This window comes from Canis lupus, chromosome 5, assembly GCF_003254725.2.
Source record: "Canis lupus dingo isolate Sandy chromosome 5, ASM325472v2, whole genome shotgun sequence".
Taxonomy (NCBI): domain Eukaryota; kingdom Metazoa; phylum Chordata; class Mammalia; order Carnivora; family Canidae; genus Canis; species Canis lupus.
The window spans coordinates 70,055,958-70,083,310 of NC_064247.1; the positions used below are offsets into that span (position 1 = coordinate 70,055,958).

Below are 27,353 nucleotides of genomic sequence, written 5' to 3' on the forward strand. Positions count from 1 at the left end.
CCTGATCAGAGTTGGTATCAAAACACCCCACCACCACTAAGGAGGGGCCATCTGGAGGTATGGGTTTAACACCATTTTGGAGAATCTCCCCAGCAGTTGCCTTCACTGACGTGTTTGATCAGCTAATTGGCTGTTTCCTTCCTCTGTTTCCTTTCTCATCACTCCCTTACAAGAGTTTCCTGCACCTCCAAAGTAAACTGCCTGCACTTGAATCCACATCCAAGGGTCTGCTTCTAGGGAACTCAAATTAAGATAGTATCTCTGGAAAAAAAAAAAAAAAGATCGTATCTCTAAGCCCAGCATTTAAACAAGTGTTATCGGGCAGCCTTAGTGCCGCGTTCAGCCCCAGGTGCTGATCCTGGAGACTCAGGATCGAGTCCCACGTCAGGCTTCCTGCATGGAACCTGCTTCTCCCTCTGCCTGAGTCTCTGCTTCGCTCTCTCTGTGTCTCATGAATAAATAATCTTTTTTAAAAAATAAAAGAAGAGGTCAAAAAAAATTTATCCAATAAAAGACTAAAGAAGAGAAAAATAAAAACTGTATGGCAATTGCATAGGATAGACAAACAGATCAATGGAATAGAAGAGAGTCCAGGAATAGATCCATATTATCCAATTATTATGGCCAGTAACTTTTTGATATAGATAATAACAGCAATTCAGTGGAAAAGGTAAAGTCTCCAACAAATGGTATAGGACAGGGACAAAAGTGAATCTTGCTTGATTCTTACTCTCACCAGTGTGGGCTAAACAGGTGCATTCATTTCTCAAAATTCATTGAACCGGGATCCCTGGGTGGCGCAGCGGTTTGGCGCCTGCCTTTGGCCCAGGGCGCGATCCTGGAGACCTGGGATCGAATCCCACATCGGGCTCCCTGTGCATGGAGCCTGCTTCTCCCTCTGCCTATGTCTCTGCCTCTCTCTATTTCTCTCTCTGTGACTATCATAAATAAATAAAAATTAAAAAAATAATAAAATAAAAAATTAAAAAAAATTCATTGAACCATATACTTGAGGTGTGTGTGTGTTTATCATACATAAAACCTCAATTTCTAAAATCTCTGTTAGAAATGATTACATCTAATTTCTCCTCAACGTTTGTTCTCAGCCCAAATGTCTTCCAAAACCACTCTAAACTTTTGGCACCTTTAGCATTCTGATTACTAACAACTTAGAAAAGGTAAAATGTTATCCAGCCAAGATTCCTCATCTCCCTGCTCTACGACCTTCCCCCATCTCTCATACTGACTCTTCTATCCTTGTCGAGCCCCTCCCCTCTACATTTGCCCCCTTCCTTCTACATGCTTCCAGCATCTTGCTCCACCCATTCTCTCCTTGTCTACCCAATCCCAGTGACCTCATTCTCTTTCACTAGAAATGCCTGCTAGGCTGCCTCATGCAAGACGTTGAGGATGGCAAGGCAAGAGGTAAGAGCAGCCACTCATGGATGTTAGTTTGGGCTTTAGAACCCCAGACTTGCTTGCCCTGCCTTCTGGTGGTAGTCTTCTCAGAGTCTATGTGGTTATTCCTTACCTGATAAATTGCTGCTCAGGATCCAAAAATCATTTTTGCTGCCCCCTGAGCAGAAGACCATGCAGGGAGGTAGAGTCAAAGCTGATTGCTACATTTTCTTCTCCAGATGCTACTTGCTCATCCTCTTGAGTCTGACACTACCTGGGGCATTCCAAGATGCATTCCAAGGAAGGGATGATGGAAACTATCCTTGGAGGCCATAAAGCTGGGCAAGGCTGACATGCATGCTTATGCAGCTTGTGCATTTCACACCATACCTTGCTAAGGCAGTAAGACTGGTGTGATAATCAGCCTTCAGACCCCTTACCAAGCTATGAATCCTTGGGACTGTGTTTATCTGGCAGACAATGTTAAATTGTTTACTAATCTGTAAAAGGCCCCATAGAAGCTAGTATCCATCCTCAAACTTAGCCTGGGGAAGACAGGAAGGGACATTAGCTTTGGCTGAATTCAGGGTCCTAAGGTCCCAGAAGGTAGTAGCAAAGTTTTACAGGCTTCTCTGAGTAGGTCTGAAGGAAGGCAGCCTAAAAGCATGAGCCAGTTTTCATTGAGGCCTTTTATCCCACCTGTAGCAACAGTGTAAAATCAGTCACAGCTCTTGTGCCCAAGTTCCATCATCCACTCACCCCTTGTTGGTCCTTTGCCAACTGGTTTGTGTCTTGGTGTTTCCAAACCAATTCCCAGATGAAACGGATTCTGTAATTTGTCACCTCAGACCAAAACACAGGCTCCTCCCTGTGGTCCAGGGCTTGTAAACCTGGGTACTGAGCCCCAACATTGGGGCCGACTTTAAGATCAAGCTCGGCAGCATCATTTGTCCCCAACAGCTGCCAGATGGGGACTTGTCACTTCTCAAGACTCTAGGAGCAGCAGACATCTGAGTTAGAGAGACTTTAGCAGCCTACGATGTCAGGGGAGAGCTATTACCTTCTGACACTTCCTGGGGCCCCCTGTCAAGGCGTTATTCTTTGTGGGCTTCTTTTCAGAAGAGTCACTGGTGGTTGGCGTAGTGGATGGAGCCCTGGTACCAAACAGCTAAAATCAAGAATCTTTTGCTATTGGTGTTTGGAGCTCCCTAGGTACTCACACTTAATAGTACTGATTACACATTCCCATCAAACAACCATTTGTTGAGTTGCCGCATATGTGTCTTCCCCATCATACTGTCATTTCCCAGGACAGCAGGAATCTATCTGACTTGTTTCCCCTGATAATCCAATTGATATGTCCCCCAATGCCTAGTACCATGCCTGACACAAGGTAGGAGCTCAGGAAAAACTTGAGTGGGGAGAAGGAACTGCTAATGCCATGGATGAGAGATGAAAGAGAAAAGGTAGGGTTTGATATTGAATCAGGACCCCCTCCTGCTAACAGTATGGGTTGGGTGGATAAAGTCGACTGGGCAGATCAGAGAAGGCAGAGCAGCCAGGAGTCACAGAGCAGAAATCTTTGGGCTCCAATTGGAGTGTGTGAAATAGATAATGTATGAAATGCTTCTTCCCTTAGACCTTACTTTGTCTGATATTAGTATAGCTACACCAAGTTACTTTTGATTAGTATGTGCAAGGATTTTTTTAAGGATTTTTTTTTTAATCTTCTTGCCTTCAATCTTAGGTTGTTTCTCATACCAATGCTCTCTCATTTTCAGTGTCTTTGTGGACACTGAAATCCAAAGAAAGTCTTGATATATTACTGTCTACCACACAGTGAGTTCTGGGAAGACAAGGGCTGTCTTCATTATTCTGGACCCACTCTTACCTCCCACAGCTGTTCACCCAGTGTTGTTGCTTCAGAATCTAGAGGTGGAGTTGTCTCCCATACTTCAATAAGGCAGGAATTTCATTATTGGTTAACAATGCAGAAATCACAGGACACCAAGACAGAAAGATGAGCCGCATCTTCCCCTTTTCCTTTACTGCATACAAATCATGACGCCAGGTATTACCTTCTCAGATTCTGGTTTCCGCCTCCGTGTGTTTTTCTTCAATTGTCCATTCATAGCTGTCTTTAGAGGTAAAATCTTCTGTCCCTTTTATTATTTCACTCAGGACAGAAATAAAATACCAAAACGACACTGAATTAGCGTCCTTTTGGCCTTGTTTGAAACATGGGTGAACCATCTTTTCCCCCAATGCTGCATAGCATTTATGTCAAGTATAATTTTTAAGAAGGAAATTTTGACAATTTAAACACTGCATAATTATAAGAAAGAACAAAGGACATGGACACACTGCTTAAATCTTCTCTCTTAATAAAGATGGACATGTTTTTATTAGAAGAGCAACATAGGCTCTGCTATAGCTCACTTAGGAAACTCATTACACAGTAATATGAGAAGGTCTCATGATCCTACTGGGAGAGACACTTTCTGACAGCTTCCAATGGGCTTCAATGAAGCTTGACATACCATAGGTAACACTGAATGATTATTTCTCCTCCTGGTCCTAATCTTTCCATTTCTCTTGATTACAATAGATCCGCTTACTAGATGGATGGACCATACATCTCTGTAAGTCCACTAGCCGAACCCATCATAACTAAAAACTAATTCCCCATCCCTTTCCAAGTTCTTCACACATTTAGCATGCAACTTTATCCTCAATGCAGCCAAAACAACCCATCAACATGAGGTAAAGAGCCCTGAAGCCTTGGAGCTTATCTATGAAATCACAAATTAGGAAGAACAAGTGAACATCTGTCTAGGATGAGGGAAAAATTAGCTCCCGTTGACCTCAAATTTTCTTTGCCCTCTCACCTTCCTTCAATGAGAGTTGGTATTTATTTAAGTCTTTCTTTGTGGCTAAGCCAGAGGTTTTGCTGATTCTCTGGTTCTCCACTGGCCCTCTCATTGAGTTAAATAAAACTCTGATGTGTGTTCATTGGGTATTTGTATGAGATTTTTAACATCTTCTGAAAATTATTCCTTGCTGTAGAAGGAGGACAGGGGTGGCATGGAAGTTGTGAGTCCTATATTTCTGACCTGGAGTCCAGAGGAGGAGAGGGATTTGAGGAAGTTACCTATACAGGCTTGCATTCTCCAGATCATCCTAGATTCTCTGTCTGCAGAGGAGCCCACTTTCCAGGTAGAGATGAACATATGCATTATCAGTGTCCTGCTCGGGCTACCTAGTTATCTAGTGGTAGAGATCTTACTGCCTTTCAACAGCAGAGATTTTAGTGGCCTAGTGAAACCCCATCAACATTATGTCAGGAAGCAATATATTACCTCAAGCCCAAGCCCGCTTTGCACGGCATCATCTTTCATTCCTTCACACGATGTGCATATTCTAGCTCCCCACCTTCATTATCATAGCACCCTATAATTAGTATGGGTAGCAGTATGGAGTAATAATAACTAATATTTATTGTGTGCCTTTCCCAGGGAGATTCTAAGTACTTAATATGGATTAAATTACTTAATACTATAACCACTCTATGAGATAAGTACCATTGATAACAACCCTCTCCATGTACATATCAAAGTGTGGAGGCACTAGAAAAATCAAGTATCTTCTCTAAGATCTCAGAGCTCATCGGTGGCAGAACTGAGATTTGAACCTCAAAGGAATTTATGTTCTCAACCACTGTGTGATAGTTCGTTTCACAAATTAAAAGTTGAACAAATTCGGCTTAAAAAGCTCAATCCTTTGGATGATGAAAAAGTCTGGAAATGGATGGAGGTGTTGGTGCACCACATTGTGAATGTTACTAAATATCACTAAATTGTATACTTAAAAATGGTTAAAATGATAAATTTTATATTGTATATATTTTTTTTAAAAGATTTTATTTATCTGTTTGAGAGAGAGAGAGGGATTGGAGGGGGATAGAGTGGGAGGGAGAGGGAGAGGAAAAGAATCTCAAGCAGATTCTCCACTGAGTGTGGACCCTGACTCAGGGCTTAATCTCATGACCCTGAGATCATGACCTGAGCTGAAGCCAAGAGTCAGAAGCTCAACAGACTGAGCCACCCAAGTACCCCTATATTGTGTATATTTTACCACAATTTAAAAACAAAACAAAACTCAGTTTTACTACATAATAGCTTTGACGTGTTACTTTAAGCAAGTTCACCTTGTAAGCCTAGTTTCGTATCTAAAAAATGGAGATGAGGGGCACTTCATCTCCTCACGTTCAGGGCATGATCCTGTGGTCCTGGGATTGAGGCTCACATCAGGCTACCTGCGGGGAGACTGCTTCTTCCTCTGCCTATGTCTCTGCCTCTCTCTGTGTGTCTTTCATGAATAAATAAATAAAGTATTTAAATAAATAAATAAATAAATAAATAAAATGATAATAGTACATATGTCACAGGGTTACTGTAAGGATTTAATTGGTTCCTGGCACATAGCAAGTCATAAATGATTGTTAGCTTAAAAAAAAAGAGAAGACAATAGGGATTCTTATCATTGTCCATTAAGATTCCCTCATGCCCTTGTGGAGGGAGGAGCATTAGTCAATTGGCATTGAAAGTCTCCATTTGGATCAGAATGTTCCTAAAGTCCTGGCTATAAAAACATGGAGCCATACTGGCCTGCCCCTCTCCTGACCTCCACCTGGAAAGGACACACCAATGTGACTTATGTCCATGGCAAATGCACTCCCATGGAAAGGAGAACTAAACAACTTCTGTTACTTCATCTGTGCCCATGTGAAATGCCAGGCACTGGCTAAATCCTTTGCATAATTATCCGGTTTAATCATCACAACAACTGCATGAGATTAACCTTACCACTGCCCCTATATTTGGAGTAAAAAGAAAAAAAAAAAAAAAGATGCAGAGAAGTTAAACAGCTTGTGTAAGGTCATTCAGCTATTGAACAGCAGACTCAAGATTTGAACCCAAGGGGCAGCCTGGATGGCTCAGTGGTTTAGCGCCACCTTCAGCCCAGGGCCTGATCCTGGAGACCCAGGATGGAGTCCCACGTCGGGCTCCCGGCATGAAGCCTGCTTCTCCCTCTGCCTGTGTCTCTGCCTCTCTCTCTCTCTCTCTGTCTCTCATGAATAAATAAATAAAATCTTAAAAAAAAAAAAAAAAAGATTTGAACCCAAGAGTGTGTTTTAGTCAGTTTTGAGCTGCTATAGCAAACACCATATGCTGAGTGACTTAAATGACTAACATTTATTTCTCATAGTTCTGGAGACTAAGAAGACCAAGAGCAAGGTGCTGGCAGATCCTATGACTAGAGAAAGTCTACTTCCTGGTTTGCAGATGGCTATCTTCTTGTATCTTCACATGGTGAGAGAGAAAAGCAAGTTCTCTCCTTTCTCTTCCTATAAAGGTACAAATACCATCACAAGGGCTCCACCCTGATGACCTAATTACATCCCAAAACTCTACCTAATACTATCATACTGGGGATTAGTATTTCAACATAGGAATTTTGAGGGGACACATACCACTCATAACCCTGTGCAACTCCAAAATGCCCACAGCATACCACCTGGCCACTCAGGCACCAAGAATGTGACATGTTTGAAGCAATATTAACCAGTATTCCAAACATGAAACAAAAACAAATCACTGTGCAGGGGGAGGAGAGAGTGGTCCTTTGATCTTAAAACAAAGAAAGACTAGTAAAGCCATGAGCTCTTTGTAAAAGCCTCTCTGGAAAAGGGATCCCTCTGAAATCCTCTTCCTTTCATCTCTCCCAACCTGGCCCCTTACATCACAGCCCAAAGCCTTCTATCTGGGGATTCTAAAAGATGTTTCTCAGTAGAAACCAAAAAGAAGAGATGGAAATCCAGGACCTGCCTAAAGCCCCATCCTACTGCCATTGTGCAAGTGCGAGAGAGCCCTAGACAGAGCAGGAGAGGTGGAGAGGGCTAAGCATAGTGTACAGGGAAAACACTCGTGCCATCCTTCTGTAAAGGGTGCATATCCTTCTTGGTGCCATTCGCCCTGAGGACCCATGATGATGTGGAGCTATGTATTGAGAGTGGGTCTTTGAAAACGCTGCGGTAATGAGGAGGACACAGAAGAGGATGTAAATTAGAATGCTTATGGTTGCAAGCAACAGAATCTGAGTTCTGTCTTTTTAAAAAGTTTATTTGTTTGTTTATTAATTTCACATAATCAAGGGACGGTTGGAGGACCAGGCTTGAAAAATTGATTAACAGGACCAAATGTCTCCAAAAGGCTAAGCAACAGGAAACGCAACTATCATTGTAGGAGACAGTCACCATCACTCTTCACATGCCTCAATTAACAGTCCATGTCCTAGGAAGCTCATAAGGTTTGTTCATTATACCCAAATCCTAGAGGCTGAGAAGTGGGCAGAGGTAGGATTTAGATCTCCTGGCTTCTGTAGTTGGAGGAAAGCATTGCTTTCCACCAACTTCTCACATATGGGGAATGGCTTCCAATAGGAAGGTAATTAGATGCTGGGCAACATCTGCCCTCCGCCCCCCCAAAAAAATCCAACGTTAGGGGATCCCTGGGTGGCTCAGTGGTTTAGCGCCTGCCTTTGGCCCAGGACTCGATCCTGGAGTCCCGGGATCGAGTCCCGCATCGGGCTCCCGGCATGGAGCCTGCTTCTCCCTCCTCCTGTGTCTCTGCCTCTCTCTCTCTCTCTCTCTCTCTCTCTCTGTCTATCATGAATAAATAAATCTTTAAAAAAAATCCAATGTTACAATAGCAATGACATGTATTGGTCATTAGACCAATAGACCTCTGATGATTTTCCAGAACTGTTTTTGCTATTTACCATGGGTATTCAAGATGAAAGTGTGAATTTTGTGTTTATCAATGAAATTTTTTTGTGCAAACATGTCTTACCTAGAAATTGTACCCAGACCAAAGTATACTATGTTTCAAGTTAGGACCTACTTTCTATGGAATTCATTTTGAATAGTCAGGAGAGAAAACAGAGGACAGTGCCAAAGAGAAAGGTTATATTATACCCATCAATGGATCATTACCTAGTATGAAAATAGGAAGAAGCACAGAAAATAGAGCTAAACAGGTAAAATTTGCAGGGTCACTGGAACATCCTGAGTATGAATGGAATAATCTGAAAGTGAAATAATTTAGGACAAAAGCCTTGAGTTTGCTGTATGCTTATTAATCTTCCTGTTTCCCATGGTAAGCTGAGATTCTCACTTTAGTCATCTCTATATTTTGCAATATGGTAAAAATGTTTTATTATGAACCAGGACAGAATGTCTTATCACTTAGACACAATGTACCTTACACTGTTATCCTAGCCAAACATCATTCCAACAGTTTAGGACTGCCAGTGATCAGCTGAAATATTTGGTTTGCACCATGAGGCTCAGGAAGGATTTTTTCTTTTCACCTTATTCCAGAGGCACCATGCTCACAGACTGTGTAAAAAAATCTTAAAAAAAAAAAACTTAAAAGATATTTTAATAGAAAAATTGCTTTTCTGTAGGAGAGGGCCGCTGAATGGTAATACCCACTCTGTCTCATTTTCCTTAGTCTCATCAATTTCTCTCTCCCCTAGAACACTGTAACCACACCTATTTTCTCTGTCAAGCATTATTTTCCTTGTTTTTCACTGAACTCTTCCCTAGAGAGTGTATTTGTTAGGAATTAATTCTGTTGCAAAAGAGAGAAAGCCAACTTGAAATAGTTTAAAGGAAATGCATTGGCTCACCCAACTTGGAAATCAATCTGAATGGTAGATCTACAGGTGTGGTTAGATCTCAAACTTTGTTATTAGACCTTGGTTTTTCTTCATCATTCTGCTCCATTTTTCTCTATCCTGGCTTCATTGTTGGTGGGCTCTTGGTAGGGTCTAGAAGCTTCAGTTAACATGGATACCCTTTTCTTCCCATTGCCTTAGCAATTCTTCCACTATTGGGAGCCATGACTGGTTCTTCTTGGGTCAGGAGTCTACCCCTGCACCAATCTCTGGAGCCAAGGATATAAGTTGATTGGCCAGCTTAGGTCACATGACTACCTCTATGGTGGAGAGATAGGATCTCTTGAATGACAAAATCCCCCAAAAAGGAATACCAAACAGGCAGCAGAGTATGCAAATTCAGACAACAAACATATTGAGGTCTCCCTATTTTCAGGCTCCAAATTAGTTTCTAATCTCCCTTCCTTGTGATTCTTATTTCTTGATGTGAATTCTGAGCTGGGAATGAACCAAGACTCAGAAACACCCATCCAGTTCTGCCATGTCATCCCCAAACCTGAGATCCTGGAGGGAAATATTGGGGTACAAGACAAATGGGTAGAGAAATACTTTATTTTGAGCCACTCCAGAGCAGTTGTCCTAAGCCCCTGAGTGAACCACTCTGTGTGGTTCACTGGACTGGGGATTTCCACAGAGCAGAAAGTGCCACCACTCCACAGAGCTGTTTGTATGGATTTATTCTTCCTCAGAATTGCACCATCCAGAATAGCATTCCAAAACATGGTCTTTACCACCAATAATGAAATGGATGAAATGTAATGTTCCATTCTAATAATACAGTAAAGTTTATTTGTAGGCACTTATCAGCTCCTCATGTAGTAAAGAAATCATATTTTCACTGAATGTTTTCCAATTTCCTCTTTCTTACCCTGGGTGTGTTGTAAGGTTCACCCACTTTCCCGCTTCCAGCATTGAGAAAATATAGAAAAGGAAGAATTAAAGAGCAGTGGGTGAGGTTTTGTATGCAATTTGCGTATGGTGCTGTGTGACCAGGTATTACATGTACATTATATCCTGCCCTTGAGCAGAAGAGCAGAAGTGGGTGCATGAAATACTTTTTGCCAAGAGTCTTGTTGTCAAATCACCTGTTTGTTCACCATGCTGTCAAGTTGTGGATGTATTGAAGGCTCCCCTCTGTCATTACCTCTCCAGTTTCTTAAGGTAAACCAGGGACACCAATACTGGGCAGACATGGGCAGGGCCTGGAGGTGTTTTATATGTAATACTTGTCTCTCTTGTTTTCTGAGAAATTATAAATATTGTGCTAAAATGAAATATGTTTGGGGGTACTGCCTGGCTCAGTGGGTAGAGCATGTGACTCTTGATCTTGGGGTCATGATTTCAAGCCCTACATTGGGCATGGAGCCTACTTTTAAAAAAAGAAAGAAAAGAAATATATTTTAATGCTTATTGATACTTTCAGGTAACAATCTCTGCTGGTTTAAAACACGGTCTTCCCAATGAACATGCAGTGGCACACAAGATTCTCCTCCTCTTCTCCTCTTGTCCTCAGAATCTGGGTTCATAAGGGTTGGTGTATTTGCATCGTCTCTACTCACTTGGCTCCATTGGATTTCTCATCCTTACTTCAGCTGCAAGACTAAGGCTGTCCACCAGGTGGCCTCTACTGCAGCAGATGCCCACTGCCCCACAGGTACCCTGATACTTCATTCTTACTTCTTTCCCCTATTGTCTCCAGGAGCCTGGAGTCTTTTCCAAACCTCCCCACTCCCACCCAGACCCCAGGGAGTCAAGATGGGAGTGGTGGGAAGAGGTTAGCAGTCTTTCTCTAGCTAAATAGACCACCTTGTGGTATACTTCCCTCCCAGGTAACCACAAGGCAATGTGGAAGCCCTCCTGGGGGAAACCAGTTAGGAGCTTCTCTGATCAGGATCCTCAGATTCTTCCGGGTCTGTATTGAGCACCAATAGAGGCTTGGGGAGCCCCAAGCCTCATGGAGTTTCCATCAGAACATAAAGCAGGCCCCACACTCAGGACTTAACCTGATGTCTCCAGCCCACTCCCACCCTCACTGTCCTCAGAGATCTTCCCCCTCCTTCTGTGGCCAGACTGCTTACTCTGTGGCCTAGAGCAGAGGTTCTCAAATACGGGTATGCATCACCTGGAGGGTTCAGTACAAAACAAGTTTCTAGGCCCACTCCCAGAATTTCCAATTCAGTGCATGTGGTCAGTAGAATAAAACTCCCTAGTAATGATAATGGTACATAAATCCCTGGAACCTGCAGCCATGTAACCTTATATGGCAAAAGGGACTTTGCAGATGCAATTCAGTTAAAGATCTTGAGATAAGGAAATTATTCTGGATTATGTGTGGGCCCAGTGCCATCACAAGGGTCCTTATAAAAGGGAAGCAGAGTCAGAGAGGAGACCAAGGAAGCAGAGGTTGGAGTGATGCAGCCACAAGCAAAGGAATGCAGGAGACCTTTGGAAGCTGGAAGAAACAACAAATGAATTCTCCCCTAGAGCCTCCAGAAGGGATGTAGATTTGCTGACAACTTGATTTTAGCCCTATAGGAGCCATTTCAGAATTCTGACATCCAGAACTATAAAATAATAAATACATTTTGTTTTAAACTGCTAAGTTTTTCATAATTTGTTACAGGAGCCATGGGAACCTAAAATATGATTGCATTGGCTCCTGAGAATCTGCATTTCTAATCAGTTCTTGGGTGATGCTGATGCTGTGGTCCAGGGATCACTTTGAGAACTGTAGGCTTATAGTGAAAAACATAGTCTTCAGTCCTCCTTCAAATTCTGGTTATACAAACCCTTTAATCTCTCAACATCTGAAGTATGCAAATGAAAGCTTTGGCCTTGACAACTGTTATCTCCAAAAGCAATGGAGAACTACTGGGCAGTTGGCATGACTAGCCATTAAAACTTTATCATATTAATACTATCATAACTATTTCTCTCACCATCTTATTATTTTCTTTTGAGGGGAAACTGCAGAGCATTGTCAGTATATCTATTTCCCTAAAATCTCCAGGACATTGGAACATAGAAAAAGAACCTACACAACCTAGGAAGGAAAGGGGCTAAAGAGAGGTTTGCGATGTCTGGACCTCTGCTTCCCTCATGTCAAACTGCTATTTTTTCTAATTCCTTTTACATCCCCTCTGTTCACCAGCTCCCCCTACTTTTACCTCCCCCTGGTAAACTTGACCCCACCTCTCTTGGTATCTGACCTTGCTCCCTTTGGCTGGCTTCTCCAGGTAATGATGCTGGGTTTTCTATTCTGGGATGCTCAGATAGAGGTAAAAGTGATGGCTACTATGGACACCAAGCCAGCAACTCACATGCTGTGGGTCTGCCAAAAGGCCTCTGGGGCCCTGCTTGAGTTGGGAGATCTCATCCTATTATCTCCAGGGCTCCAGGTAGAGGAAAGGAGAGGAGGTGCACAGAGCATTGATTACATACAGGAATTAGTACCTTGTATACAGTAGGTACAGCAGGTTATCAATTCACAGTGAAAAAAACGCCTTTTGACTGTGGTCCTGCCCAGTTCCTCCTCCTCTTTTTCCTTCTCTACCTCATTTTTCCCACCATCTCTTCCTCTTCCTCCTCTCCTGGCAGGCAGTGAGGTCCAACCTGGATTTCAATTCTAACTGCCTTTGCCAGCAATGTGACAATGCACTAACAACTTACTCTCTCTGATCCTTAATTCCTTTACCTGTTACATAGGGGTGGAGATACCTACCTTGGTTCTCTGATGAGAACTGGATGAGAGAATATCTGAAATGTATCCATGCAGAGTAGGCACTCAATTAATGCCCTTCACGGTGGTCATTTCTACCCACCAGCCTTCTCACCACCAAGTCCTATTCAACCAACAGAATTCACAGGGAACGCAAGGTAGGAAACCACAGCTTTGTCTACTTTTTTTTAAGTTTTCATTTATTTGAAAGAGAGCGATAACAAGCAGTGGGGAGGGGCAGAGAGAGAGAGAGAGAGAAGCAGACTCCCCACTGAGGAGGAAGCCTGACTCTGCAGGCTCAATCCCAGGACTGGAGCTCATGACCTGAGCTGAAAGCAGACACCCAACTGACTGAGCCACCCAGGCGCCCCAGGAAACCACAACTTTAATGGGAAGTTCAAGTTTCCCTTTCATTTCAAGACTAACATTTCCCACATATTTGCCCATATGGCTTATTCTTCAGTTAGGGCTGCTTAATGAGTGCTCTGGGCATACTCCCTCTAACTTCACACAATTTTTTGCTAAAATAATCAAATATGCCAGTAGGACTAAAGGAAACAAAAAAGAGCAAACAATAAGCCAATGCCCCCGGTGCATAAAAGGCAAAGGGGCTCTTAGCAGACACGGCATGTCGGATGTCCTGGAGCACAGGGGATATATCCGTGTTGGTTTTTATATTGATTGACTTCAGATAATTCCGCTGCTGGAGGATATAATCCTTGCCATAGTCCTCCTCCACGTCAGAGCTAAGGTGGTCCAGGATGTTCTTTTCCAGCTTACTCCACATTTCACTTGTGCCTGCGATATCTGTGGTGTGAGAAGAAGGGAGGCTCAGGTACTGGGGAGGCTAGATCAGCACATCCATCCTCTACCAGGGAAGCAGGCCCCTGTGAATTGGAAAGGACAGCCGTTCCCAAATGCCTTCTTCTTTTTTTTTTAATGTGCCTTAAATGGTATTGAGTATATTTTTTCAACATACATACAGAAAAGTTCACACATGACTGGGTTTCCACAAACTGAAGAGCCCATGCAACCAGCTGCAGAACGAGAAGACAAACCGGCCTTGGAGCCCTCACTCCCAGCCCTCTTCCCAGGAGCCACTGTCCCAATTAACAGAAGAGATCAGTTTTGCCTGGCTTTGCACATTATGTAAATGAAATCATACATCCCGCTGTGAGAGTCATCCATATACTGTGTGGTCATTCCCACCTCTGCAGTTTTCCATTGTATAAACATGTCATAAACTATTTATCCATTATACTGTGATGGGCATCTGGGTTGTTTCCATTTGGGGACTCTTACAAATAGTGCTGCCACAATTGGGGCACCTGGGTGGCTCAGTGGTTGAGCGCCTGGCTTTGGCTTAGGGCGTGATCCCAGGGTCCTGGGATAGAGTCCCACATCAGGCTCCCCAAAGGCAGCCTGCTTCTCCCTCTGCCTGTGTCTCTGCCTCTCTCTCTATGTCTCTCATGAATAAATAAATAAAATCTCTTTTTAAAAAATAGTGCTGCCGCAAACATTCTATTACATTCATTTTCATGATTACTATATACAATATAAAAGGTAATATATACAATATAATATATAAAAATATATACATGCATATATATGCAGATACATATATACATCTATATATAATTTTAATTGAGAAGTGAAACCTCTTCTATATATAAAATTAAATATACAATATTGACTATCATCTATTTAATAAATATAATTTAAGCAATATATAATAAGTATAATTTAAGTATACATTTAAATTTTAACATATAAATTATATGTGATTAAATATATCAACATTTAATATAGAAGCAATGATTACTTATCATATACAATTTAATTATATATATTTACCTTAAAATATAGTAGCAATGCCTGCTCATTATATAAAATAATAAGGAGATGTATATGCTTTTAAAATTAATCTGCTCCATGGTAACTTACAGTTTTGTGTGTCTTTCTATATTCTCTCCTTGTTCATACAAACATATATACACACAGAAGCCTTTGTTTAATTTTATATTACCAAGAACAAACAAAAACCAAAAAGGATCATAGTTGACATGTTTTCCAAAAATTTGCTTCTTTGTTTGCTTAGTAATAAATCACAGACCTGCCTCCGATAGTCAATGGCTACAGATTTAAACCAGAGCAGCAGAAATTTCCCATTGAACAGCTTTTAGGCAACCACTTCTCTCTGAAAGGACTTTTCAGTCATTCCCAGGCTTCAACATCTCATTGACATTGCTATAAATAGCCCTGCACAATACATCTCTGAGATGTATATATATCTTTCAGCATTTTTTAGTCTACAGGCAGCTCCCACAATGTGGTTACCTGGTCAAAAGGCACCTGCATTTTGAATTTGAATACCTGCCAGATTACTTTCCAGAAAGAATGCAGCACCCCGAGCTCCCTCCTGCAAAGTGTGTGATTGCTCTGGGATTGCTGTGGAATGAGCCTTGGTTCACTAGTTTGGGGGATTCCAGGATATCAGGTCAGTGAGGGAGCCTAGTTGTGAAATGTAAGCCAGTGACATCCAATTATACTTGCAGAAATGCAAATAGATTTCAATTGCTCAGTTTTTTTCGTGAAGGCACAAGACCACACTTAAAGAATTGATTACCCTAACAATTGCTCTAGAGGCTTCTGGGTCCTGAACGAAATATTCCTCCATTGAACCACTGTTCCTCCAGCTACCTCTCCCTCAGTCTCTTTTCCAGGCTGAGGGATCCCTTTTCTTCTCTACTTCTTCCCTCTCTACACCCCGCATGGACTTTCTAACCACTTCTGTGGTACCCTGTGCAGAGTCTCCAAAGCTCCCTTTATCGGTGACAAAGTCACCACACTTTTCTCAACCTTCATCTGCCACTTTTGACACCCACCCATCCATCCCCTGCCACTTTGGGGCTATGCACAATGAATCTGTCAGGGTGACCTAGATCCAAACCCCATCTCTGACTCATACTACTCTATGGCTTGGGAAATTTCTTAACTTCTCTGAGACTCAGTTTTTTTCCTACTAGGTGGGAATATTATGATACCTATCTCACAGATGAGGATTCAGTGAGATTGTATATGTAAGGTGCTTAAAATCTGCTAATCATGGAATATGTTTTAGCTATTTTTCTTACAAGAACTAAAATATCTGGTATATCTCCTTGAATGTCTTCAGAAGCTCTCCTTGTCTCCCTGAAGATTCCTACTCTTGTTCTCCCATCCTTAATCTGCCCCAGCTTTGAGCATCATTCTCCAAACTAGAGTCCTCAGCCTTCCCCTCTCTGGCCCTTTGCCTTAAAAGAGCCCATCAGAATCACCTTTAGACTGAGGGCCGCCTGGTATAAAAGAAAGAATGGAGCACTGCACCTATGGATCTGGCTTTCAGATTGCCTACAACCAAAGTGTGTCACATACCCAGACAGGGGTATGTATCACCACCCCACATTAGCATCCTTACCTGGCAAATGATGTCAATTCTTAAACCTATCCCTCAGAGCTGTGGTGAGGATTAAGACATATATGAGAAAGATGGGAGTATAAGTTGGAACTATATTTTTAAAAACAGCTTGGGATTACCCAATAAAACTGAAGATAATTAGGGGTGTCTGGGTGGCTCTGTAGTTAAGTGTCTGGCTTTGGCTCAGGTCATGATCCCAGGGTCCTGGGATTCAGTCTCACATCAGGCTCCCTGCAAGGAGCTTGCTTCTCCCTTTGCCTATGTCTCTGCCTCTCTGTGTGTGTCTCGAATGAATGAATGAATGAATATCTTTAAAAAATAATCCTGAAGATAATTAAACTCCATAATCCAGTCATTCCACTCTTGGGAATGTGTCATCAGTAAATCACCTACATGTACACCGCAGTACATGTCATGTGCCAAAGAGTCCATAGCTGAATCGCTCGTAACTGTCCCAAAGTAACCCAAATATTCCATCAATAATAGAAAAATTATAAATTAAAAAAGAAAAATAATAGAAAAATTGTGGCATGCTCACAGAATACCGTATAGCAATGAAAATGAATTAGCTATAGCTACAAACAACATAGATGAATCATGAAAACATAATGTTGAATGAGAAAAGCCAGACAGAAAAGAACACATGCAGGCTGATTTCATTCAAAGTTCAAAAGCCAGTAAAGCCAAATTCAATTGTTTGGGGATTTATGGATGGATATAACAGTGAAAAGAAAAGCAAATGAACAATTGTTTTCTTACAAAAAGTAAGAAAGTAGGTACATGTCAAGGAAGGGGAGGGCTAGGATTGGAAATGACACTGGAGCTTCTGAGTGCTCACAATGCTTTATTTTTTGGATCTGGATGTTGAGTGCATGAGTTTTTATAGTTATTGTTAAACTATGTGTATATAAGATATATTTCTCAATTTTTAAAAATGGGGGAGGGCTCCTGGCTGGCTCAGATAGTGGAGCTCATGACTCTTGATCTCAAGGTTGTAAGTTTGAGCCCCACATTGGATGTAGAAAGTATCTTAAAATTTTTAAAAATCTTTAAAAACAAACAAATAAGTACATTTAAAAAATAAACATAAAAATAAGGGGCACCTGGATGGCTCAGTAAGTAGAACATGCAATTCTTGGTCTTGCGTTTGAAAGTTTGAGCCCCACATTAGGTGTAGAGATTACTTAAAAATAAAATCATTTTTTTAAAGATTTTATTTCTTTATTTAGAAAGAGAAAGTGTGTGCGTGCATGCATGCATGAGTGGGGGAGGAGCAGAGGAAGGAGAGAACCTCAAGCTGACTTCATGCTGAGCAGGGAGTGCCATGCAGGCTTGATCTCAGGACTCTGAGATCATGATCTGAGCTGAAATCAAGAGTTGGACACTTAACTGAGTGTGCCACCCAGGCGCCCCCAAAATAAAATAAATATTAATAATAATATTAAGAGCAACACAATCAGGAAATGATGTATGGAAAGTGACTAGCACTTGAGAAGATCAGGTCCCCCAAAATATCAGCTCTAACAATTTTGGGGACTCCTCAAAACTATAATTAACTGCAGGGTCGCCTTCTGGTCCAAATGGAGTCTTTTGTTCTGTGTTGGAAGTTTTCTTTGGCTGTGTCATCAAATCCTCAACCTTCCTACCAGGTTTCAAGTCAAATTCATCATTTTTGCCTTACATTACCTGTCAGCCAGCTTTCTTCTGTGCCACACCTTCTATCCCAGTGTCTCAGTCTGTCACCTTTGGTATCATCTTTGGTCCACTGTCCCATTCCATCACCTCTGCTCCACACTCCTCCCCGTCCAGGAAGTCTCTAGGTTGGAAACCTCTCTCAAAGCCTCCTCTTTCCCCCATTCCTATGCGATGGTCTAGCCTGACAACCTGAGTGGCCCTGGTTTCTTTCTCTGATTCCCTACCAGAACAACTCCTTGACTGACCCATGCTTCTCCAGGACAACTCTGTGGTACCCAGGCTGCCAAGTGCTTCAAGACAAAAGTTCAGTTTTTCTTTCAGATTTGTTGGTTTTATTAACTTTTAGACCTCAAGGTTCTTCTAGTGTGTTAGCAAACCTTTCCAGTTTGTGGTCTTTTATTAGGCATGCTTTTTTTCTCTCTAATTTTCTTTTTCTTATTTTTTAAAAAGATTTTATTTATTTATTCATGATAGACATAGAAAGAGAGAGAGAGAGAAGGAGAGAGGCAGAGATACAGGCAGAGGGAGAAGCAGGCTCCATCCCAGGAACCTGACATGGGACTCGATCCCAGGACTCCAGGATCACACCCTGGGCCAAAGGCAGGTGCTAAACCGCTGAGCCACCCAGGGATCCCCCTCTTTTTCATATTTTTTATAGGCATGCTTTTTCACATTTTCACTTAAATCACCAATTAAATGTTTGATGACTCAGAGCTAAGGACCGAGCCACAGGGGTAGTCTGCATCTGCTCAGAGTTCAGGAATTCAGAGAGGTGAGAGGAGAGGGTGGCCATCTCCTTCCAGGGTAGAAAGGGAGTGGGTTATATTTTTCAGAGAAGAGAGGATAGTGTTTGAAAAACACGTGACATCAAAACTTAATTCCTTTGTGGAAGAATACAGGAGAGCAACCATATATTGAAGAAACTGGGCCCTGCTCCTTTTTTCTTAAAAGAGGCGCATCCATCCCAACCCCTCTTTGGCCAAGCGCTGAGGGGTTCAGTTTAAACTCTTTCAGAACAAAAGACTCTCAGCATCCCTTTCAAGATGACACTCTTGGGCTTAGACACCTACTTGTTCTGAAGCCTCCAGGCTGGATGACAGAGACTTTAACTCCCCATTTGGAAAGCTCTTGTCTCATGACTGCTGAAAACATGGTCAGAGCCGCCTTGGATGAGCTATAGGCTGCCAGCTTTTCCATTGGGACCCCTGCTATAGAAATAACGAGAGAGAAAAAAAATCAGGTCTGATGTTTTCATTTGTTTATCCACTAAGTATTTTTTTTTTTTTTTTTTTTTTTATCCACTAAGTATTTAAACAGGACCTACTACATGCCGGGAACTGGAATCAGTGGTGACTAAGGCAGACAAGGGCCTTCTGTACCCAGGTGGGTGCCTATTCTTGGTCACAACCTTGGTCTGGCACCATCACAGCTGATCCAATGACAAACCAAGTGTAAAGGTCAATCTATCCTGGCTTCTAAGCTAAACGTGATTCAGGCTGGGGCAGATAAAGAGGATCTGCCACAGCCTTGGACCTTCCAGTTTGGCCAACCACTATTCTGAGGTTCTGGGTGGACATATCTGGAGGAAGGGGTGGTCAGCCCAATCTAGCACCTGTAGTTGAACAAATTGGGTCTAATATTTGTCAAAACAAGGAGTAATGCACACCATAGGGAACCATGGGACTTCTTTGTATGAGGAAGTAAGAAAGGGCTTATTCTAGGAGAGCTAGTTAGGGCTGTGGAGATGCTCTTTATTGCACCTGGATCACACTTAGCTTAGAAGCTGGAAGAAACTGATCCTTAACCTGGGTCTATCATTGGACCACATGTGTAGGAGGAGTTATGGAAAGCAGAGGCAAAGGAAGCCAGAGAAGTCAAGTGACCTTAATTGGAATAACAGTCTGCAGATGTAATTAAAGGACAGATCTCAAGATGAGACCATCCTGGATCAGGATGGGCCCTGAATTCAATAATAGGTTTTCTTGTAGGAGACAGAAAAGAGGGATCCCTGGGTGGCGCAGTGGTTTAGCGCCTGCCTTTGGCCCAGGGTGCGATCCTGGAGACCTGGGATCGAATCCCACCGTCGGGCTCCTGGTGCATGGAGCCTGCTTCTCCCTCTGCCTATGTCTCTGCCTCCCTCTCTCTCTCTCTCTCTCTGTGTGTGACTATCATAAATAAATAAAAATTAAAAAAAAAAGATTTAAGGAGACAGAAAAGAAGACACACAGAGAAACAGGAGAACAGACCATGTGAAGATGGAGACAGAGATGGGAGGGATGCTGCCACAAGCCAAGGAATGCTTAGAGCCCCTAGAAGCTGGGATTGTGAAAAAAGGTATTCTTCTCTAGAGCCTTCAGAGGGAAGTGGCCCTGCCAACACATTGATTTTAGACTTCTGGCTTCCAGAAATGTGACAGAACAAATTCCTGTTGTTTTATATCATTGTAATTTGTTATGGCAGCCCTAGGAAACGAATACACATGTATTCCTGGTGTTCTTTAACTGGAAGGTAATTGAGATTGGGAAGGGCTGAAGACAGGGCTCACAGCATGCAGGGGACCTCGTGGGAACCCAGGGTGACTAGACCAACAACATTAGGGCTCTCAGCTTTGGTCAAGATTTCTCTAGTCAAAGAAGCAAACATTGGGTCAATCGCTAAACCAATTCAGATACAGCCATGCAATGGAATACAAATCAGCCATTTTAAAAAGTTCATTAAAAGGAATGCACATAAGGGGCACCTGCCTGGCTTTGTTGGTGGAGCATGCAGCTCTTGATCACAAAGTTGTGATTTTGAGCCCCATGTTGAGTTTAGAGATTACTTAAAAATAAAATTTCTTAAAAAAAAAAAAAAAAAAAAAGAATAGGGACACCTGGGTGGCTCAGCAGTTGAGTGTCTGCCTTTGGCCCAGGGTGTGATCCTGGAGCCCTGGGATCGAGTCCCACATCAGACTCCCTGCATGGAGGCTGCTTCTCTCTCTGCTTATGTCTCTACCTCTGTGTGTGTGTGTGTGTGTGTGTGTGTGTGTGTCTCATGAATAAATAATATCTTTAAAAAAAGAATAAACTTGATACATACAACAGCATAAATAAGTCTCAAAGTAAGTATGGTGAATGAAAGAGCCAGACAAAAAAAGGGTATGTGCTGTATGATTCCATATATTTAAAATTTTAGAAAATGCAAACCAATCTATAGTGATATAAACAGATCAGTGGTTACCTGCAATGGGATGGGGAAGGGTTAGAAAGGGGGACAAGGAAACTTTTGGGGATGATGGACATGTTCACTATCTTAATTATGGTGATAGTTTCCTAGTTATATACATAGGTCTAAACTTATCAAAGTGTATACTTTGAAGATTTTATTTTATTTATTTAAGAGAGACAGTGCAGGAGCTGGGGGAGGGGTAGTGGAAGAGGGGAAGAAGATTCCCTGTGGGGCATAGAGCCTGATACAGGACTCGATCCCAGGACCCCTAGATCATCACCTAAGCTGAAACCAAGAGTCAGAGGTTTAACCAAACGAGCCATCTAGGAGCCCCACAAATTGTGTACTTTAAATATGACAGTTTATTGTATGTAAATTATATCTCAATTTTTTAAAGAAAGGGAAGGAAATAAAATAGAAAACGAAAGAAGAAAGGAAAGAGGAAAAGAAAGGAAAGGAGAAACAACCACCACCTGCCTTTTGGGACCATAGGCACATCAGGAAATGCCAAAGATGACTTCATAGGTATTTTTCTCTGCCTTAAATCCCTGAGAATATTTGCACAACTATCTGGGCATGGGTGGAGGATTTCCTGTGTTCTCTGCTCTTAATCTTTCCAGGCATCTCTGTCCTACCAGCTTTCCCAGCCTTCAGTGATTTCTCACCAAAAGCAAACATGGGTCCAGTTTCCCACAATTATTTGTCTTTGATTTTCCAACTTCAGAACTTTGAAAATTATTCCTTTCCTTTGCCAAAGTATCTTTTATTCTTCTAGTTGGGTATGTTTCATCCATGGGAGAACATCTTCCTAGTCCTGAGTTCTCTTGGCCTGAGTCCTAAGTCTATCCCAAAATTAAAGTTGTCAATGTGCTTGAGACCACAAAATATGGCTCATATCCATATCTAACATTTATTAAAGAGTGTTTATTAAGAGATACTTAAGTCATCACCTTATGGTCTGTAGAGGGTAGGACAAACCCTTATGTCTTTGATAGGCTTTCAGCTACCTCTTCCTGGACCCCATAAAACACTGAATTCATTTCTGCACACAAAGAAAGCATGACTGCAATGACCATGCTCTGGTTTCTTAAAGAACAGTCTTAGTAGAGACATTGACCATTTCTAGCCACTTAATGGAACCATGCCTTGAGTTTCATTATCTAGCCTACAATGTAATTAAAATGAAAATGAGGTGATAAAATGTAGGGATCCAAATATACACATGTACAGGTAAAATTGGGAAAATCTGAATAAAATTGGTGAATTATCATTATCAGTATGCTGCTTATAATATTGTACTATGGTTTTGAGAAATTCAATCATTGGAGGAAACAAAGTAAAGAGTACATAAGATCTCTCTTTATTCTTTCTTAAAACTTTAGATAAATCTATGATGATCTCAAATATTTCACTTAAAATAGAGCATAGAATCTTCACTGCTGTGTTCACTGCAGCATTATTTATAATGGCCAAGACATGCAAACAACCTAAAGGTCCATCAGTGGATGAATGGATAAAGGAAACTTAGCATATATATGCAATGGAATATTATTCAACCATTAAAAAGAAAGGAAATCTTGCTGTTTGTATTAACATAGATAGACCTTGAGGATCTTGAGGAAATTGAGGGCATTATACTAAGTAAGATAACAGAAAGAAAAGAAATACTTTATGAGCACACTTATGGGGAAATCTAAAAAAAAAAAAAACAAATTCATAGATACAGGGAACAGATAGGTGGTTACCAGAAGTAGAGGGTGGGGTGAAATAGGTGAAGGTGGTCAAAAAGTACAAACTTCCAGTAATAACACAGGTAAGTGGGACACCTGGGTGGCTCAGTGCTTGAGTGTCTGCCTTCAGTTCAGGTCGTGATCCTGGGGTCCTGGGATCGAGTCTTGCATCAGGCTCCCCACAGGAAGACTGCTTCTCCCTCTGCCTATGTCTCTGCCTCTCTATGTCTCTCATGAATAAATAAATAAAATCTTTGAAAAAAATAACAGATAAGTTCCAGGGATATAACGTACAGCATAGTGACTATAGTTAATGATACTATATCGTATATTTGAAAATTGCTAAGAGTAAATCTTAAAAGTTCTCATCACAAGAAAAAAAAATGTATCTATGTGAGGTGATGGATGGTAACTAACCTTTTGTGGGCATCATTTTGCAATATATACATAGATCAGTATATTGTGTACCTTAAACTAATACAATGTTATATGTCAACTATATCTCAATAAAACTGGTGAGGGGGGATGGGGAGACCATAGGCATTGAAGAGAGACCTAAAATAATTCATGTCAATTATCATCCTTATTCTTACATGATTATTAAAGCTTTGGCCTGGCTCACATAATTTCCTTTTGAGAAATACTCATCCTTACCTCCCTCTTTCTGTAGGAAGACTGTCGATCAATGGTTCTGCCTTTCTCATTGAAAGGGGTAGACTGGCCCATCACAATACTCCATCCCCTGGACTGGGAGATTGAGTTGGGGCTGAGCATGTGACCTCAACTGAGTCAGAGTCCTGATGATGGTGAAAGGGAAGGGAGATGACCTTATTGTTTATTCCTGGCTACGTAAGCATGATCACAGTAGAAAACCAGAACTCCCAGGGGTCACTTCTGCTATCACATTGGAGACAGTAAGCAAAGGGAAGCAGAGAAGCAAGAAAGGGAATGCAGAAGTTGTAAGGGAGGGGGGAGAGGTTGAGGAGGGAAACAAGGAGTGCAGGTGGGGGATTGTTATGATGATCCCTTCTTAAAACTTAGTTCCAGTCAGTTGGTGAGCTAATAAATTCCTTTTCCCTCTTCTGTTTTAGATAGTTTGAGGGTTTGACTCCGCAACTTAAAAGAAAGAGTCCTGAGGCTTAACTGATGAAATTTCAATACAGCATCTGGCAATAAACATTAAATTCTGGTTCCTGTCTTGCCTCAGATAACCAGCTGATTATTTTTGTTGTTGTTTGTGCCTCAGATAACCAGCTGATTGTTTCTTTAAAAAAAAAAAAAAGTTTTAAATAGGCTCCACATTCAGCATGGAGCCCAACCTGGGTTTGAACTCATCACCCTGAGATCAAGAACTTGATGCTCAACTGACTGAGCTACACAGGCACCCCCAGCTGATACTTTTAAAAGTCATCTTTAGTTTTACAAAATCTTAAGAGTTCCACAACTAACTTTTTACTTTACCTGGTGAGAAAGGCCCAAGAAGTTAAAGCAACATATTCTAGTTTGCAACCCAGTTTGCAGAGTTACACCCTTCTCACTTCTCCATGATTTTACAGATGAGGGGAGTTTGGCTGGCAACCATGTCAGTTAGCAGAAGGCCATGGTGAAGAGCAGATTTTTGGGCCAAAGCTGCTTAAGTTCAAATCCCAGCTCTGTCATTGACAAGTAAAATAAATTAAAATTAGGAAAGTCATTTTATGTTTATGCACCTCTGTCTTTTCATCTGTAAATTAAAAATGATAGTATATGCATCACTGAGCTGTTTTGAAGGTCAAATATATTAATATATTAGAATAGTGCCTGACATAAAGTAATCTCCATATATGAGCTTTCTTGTGTTAGTACTACTCAAGGTTTTTACAATTTCTCAATAGCCCAAAAGACTCCATATGTTTGGTGTTTCTTAGATTAATAAGTCTACCTGTTTCAGGATTTCCCAGAGTACTTGTTTATATGGATTTCTAGGACCCACCCTAGACCTACTGAATCAGAATCTGCAACTGAAACCAACCCAAGTGATTCCCTTGAATACTAAATCTTGAACTAGAACATTAGGGGTTTGGCCCCATATTTCTGAATATGTGTGTGCTTTCATGGTGACCTCCTGCGTTATGGATGATATGACAAGTGGCAAGAATTTATCATATCCCACATTACCAATCTAAACAGAAAACATGCTTTGGATCCAACAGTTAAGACACATTTGTCTTTTGTATTATAGTGAACCCTGTGAAATTGCCATTATCAGACCATCATTGACCTACAAAATGGCAGTTCTGTAAGGTTCAACTGCATAGATTCAATCTTGCTGTTAACATTTCCTGTTAGTGTCTAAGATTCCTGGGGGCATAAGATGAAGTAAGTGCAGATATCCAGGTTTTGCTGACTGAGAGCCTTACAGGATTTCAGGGCATACTCCCTTTTGACCTTTGCACCTCTTCATTACCTGTCCAGTTAGATTTGTAATTTCTTTTTTTGCTCTACTCAGGTTAAAATCCTATTGCCAGAAGGCAGCAAGGTAAGAAGAGGTTGCCAAGAACTTGGTAAGTTTATTTCCATTTCTAGGGGAAAACTTGACTTCCAAAATAGAGGGTTTATCTATTGGAACACAGGAGAACTGGTAAGGAATGTACAACCCTGGGTGTATGTGTGGGTTATAGCCTTCATGACCATCCAGAGTACTGATGTAATTCCAAGAAGGCTAAGTCTTGGGAATTTACATACTTATCCACTGGCTGACATTAAAGGAAAACAGAATGCCCAGAGAGACAAATATATGCTTTGTGCTTATTGTTAAATTTTGTTTTTTCATTCTAGATCAGTGGTATATAATTCAGTAGGTACAATGGAGTCACCTTGGGAACATTAAAACACAACAAAACAAAAAACAAAAAAATTAATGCCCAGGCCATACCTTAGAGCAATGAAATTTAAAAAAAGAGAATTTGGCAGTGGAACCTGAACATCAGTATTTAAATAAAACTCTGCAGTTAGTGTGAGAACAGTGTTTCTGAGTCAGTGTTTCTCAGACTTTGGTGAGTATCACAGCGAGTATCAGAATCACCTGGGGAGCTAATGAAGTATCCAGAGGTCAAGGTCCTTCAGGGAGGAATGAGCCTGGGGTTTTGTGATGTTCCCATATTTCCCAAGTGTTCCTGTTTTACATTCGTGACCCCAAAGTTTGAGACCCTCTATTGCAGCTAATTGTTTTAGAGCAATAGGTTTCATATTCAGTAGCTAGTTGGAACTGCCTGGGGAGCTTTAAAAAAAAATCTATTCTTCCCCTCATTCCCACATGATTTAACTGGTTTGTGGCTCATCACAGGCACTAGAATTTTTAAAAGCTCCCCTAGGTGATTCTAATATGCAGACAGGATTGTTAAATACTTCTAGAGAACATTTCTGAAAATTTTCCATATATATTTCTATCCCCTGGACATGTAGATGCTAATACCATACCAGCTTGAGATCTGAAAAAAACCTAATCTCTGTTTTGGCTGTAGAAGGCTAACATGATCTCAGAGGTTGCATAGAGACCTGGCAGTGTTTACCCTTGATCCAAGTATCACCGATGTTGGCGGTAAGATATTGTGTTCCAGGACTAGAATAAACCTTTCTAATGCTGTGCTGGAAGAAGGGAGTTTTTATAAGCTGTATAAACCTGGATCAAAATACATTCCTTTCAAATTAGTTGAATGACAGCCAGTCTCAAAAGGTTGCATATTGTATGCTTTCATTTATATAACATTCTTGAAATAAAACTATAGACATGAAGGAGAACAGATTCATGGTTGTTGGGATTGGAAATGGGCTAAGAGAATAGTTGTGGCCATAAAGGGGTATCTTGGAGGATCCCTGTGATAGAATAGTTCCATGTCTCGATTGTGTTAGTAGTTACAGGAAGCCATGCATGTGATAAAGCTGCACAGAACTATGAACACACACAGTGCAGATATAACTGGTGAAATGTGAATAATTCTGTGCTCTGTAGCAATATCTGTTACATGGTTTTTGATTTTTTTAAATTTAAATTCAATTTATTATTGAATTATTAGTTATTATTAGTATTATTAGTTATTAGTAATAATTATTATTTTAGTAGTAGTAGTAGTAGTAGTAGTTTCAGAGGTATTATTTAGTTTCAGAGGTAGAATTAAGTGATTAACCAGTTGCATACAATGCCCAGTGCTCATTACTTCAAGTAACCCTTAATGCCCATCACTCAGTTACCCCATCCCCCTACCCACCTCCCCTCCAGCAGTCCTCAGTTTATTTCCTAAAGTTCAGAGTCTCTTATGGCTTACCTCCCTCTCTGTTTTCATCTTATGTTATTTTTCCTCCCCTTCCT

The 27,353-nt window shown here is 41.2% G+C and overlaps 1 protein-coding gene across 4 annotated transcripts in view; it reads right to left on the reverse strand.

Annotated features, from left to right (window-relative positions):
* Window positions 1-13,089: 13,089 nt before the first annotated feature.
* The window catches only part of HSD17B2 (hydroxysteroid 17-beta dehydrogenase 2), an 81,532-nt gene continuing 67,268 nt past the window's right edge, over window positions 13,090-27,353 (reverse strand). For 2 of the 4 annotated variants that reach the window (XM_025426976.3, XM_025426973.3), the window contains 2 exons: window positions 19,139-19,276; window positions 13,090-13,723 (listed from right to left, as the gene is read on the reverse strand). In XM_025426976.3, the coding sequence (XP_025282761.1) occupies window positions 13,380-13,723; window positions 19,139-19,276 (482 nt within the window). In that variant the 3' untranslated portion in view covers window positions 13,090-13,379. The remainder of the gene's footprint in view (window positions 13,724-19,138; window positions 19,277-27,353) is intronic. The other 2 variants (XM_025426974.3, XM_025426975.3) reach the window with 2 other exon arrangements.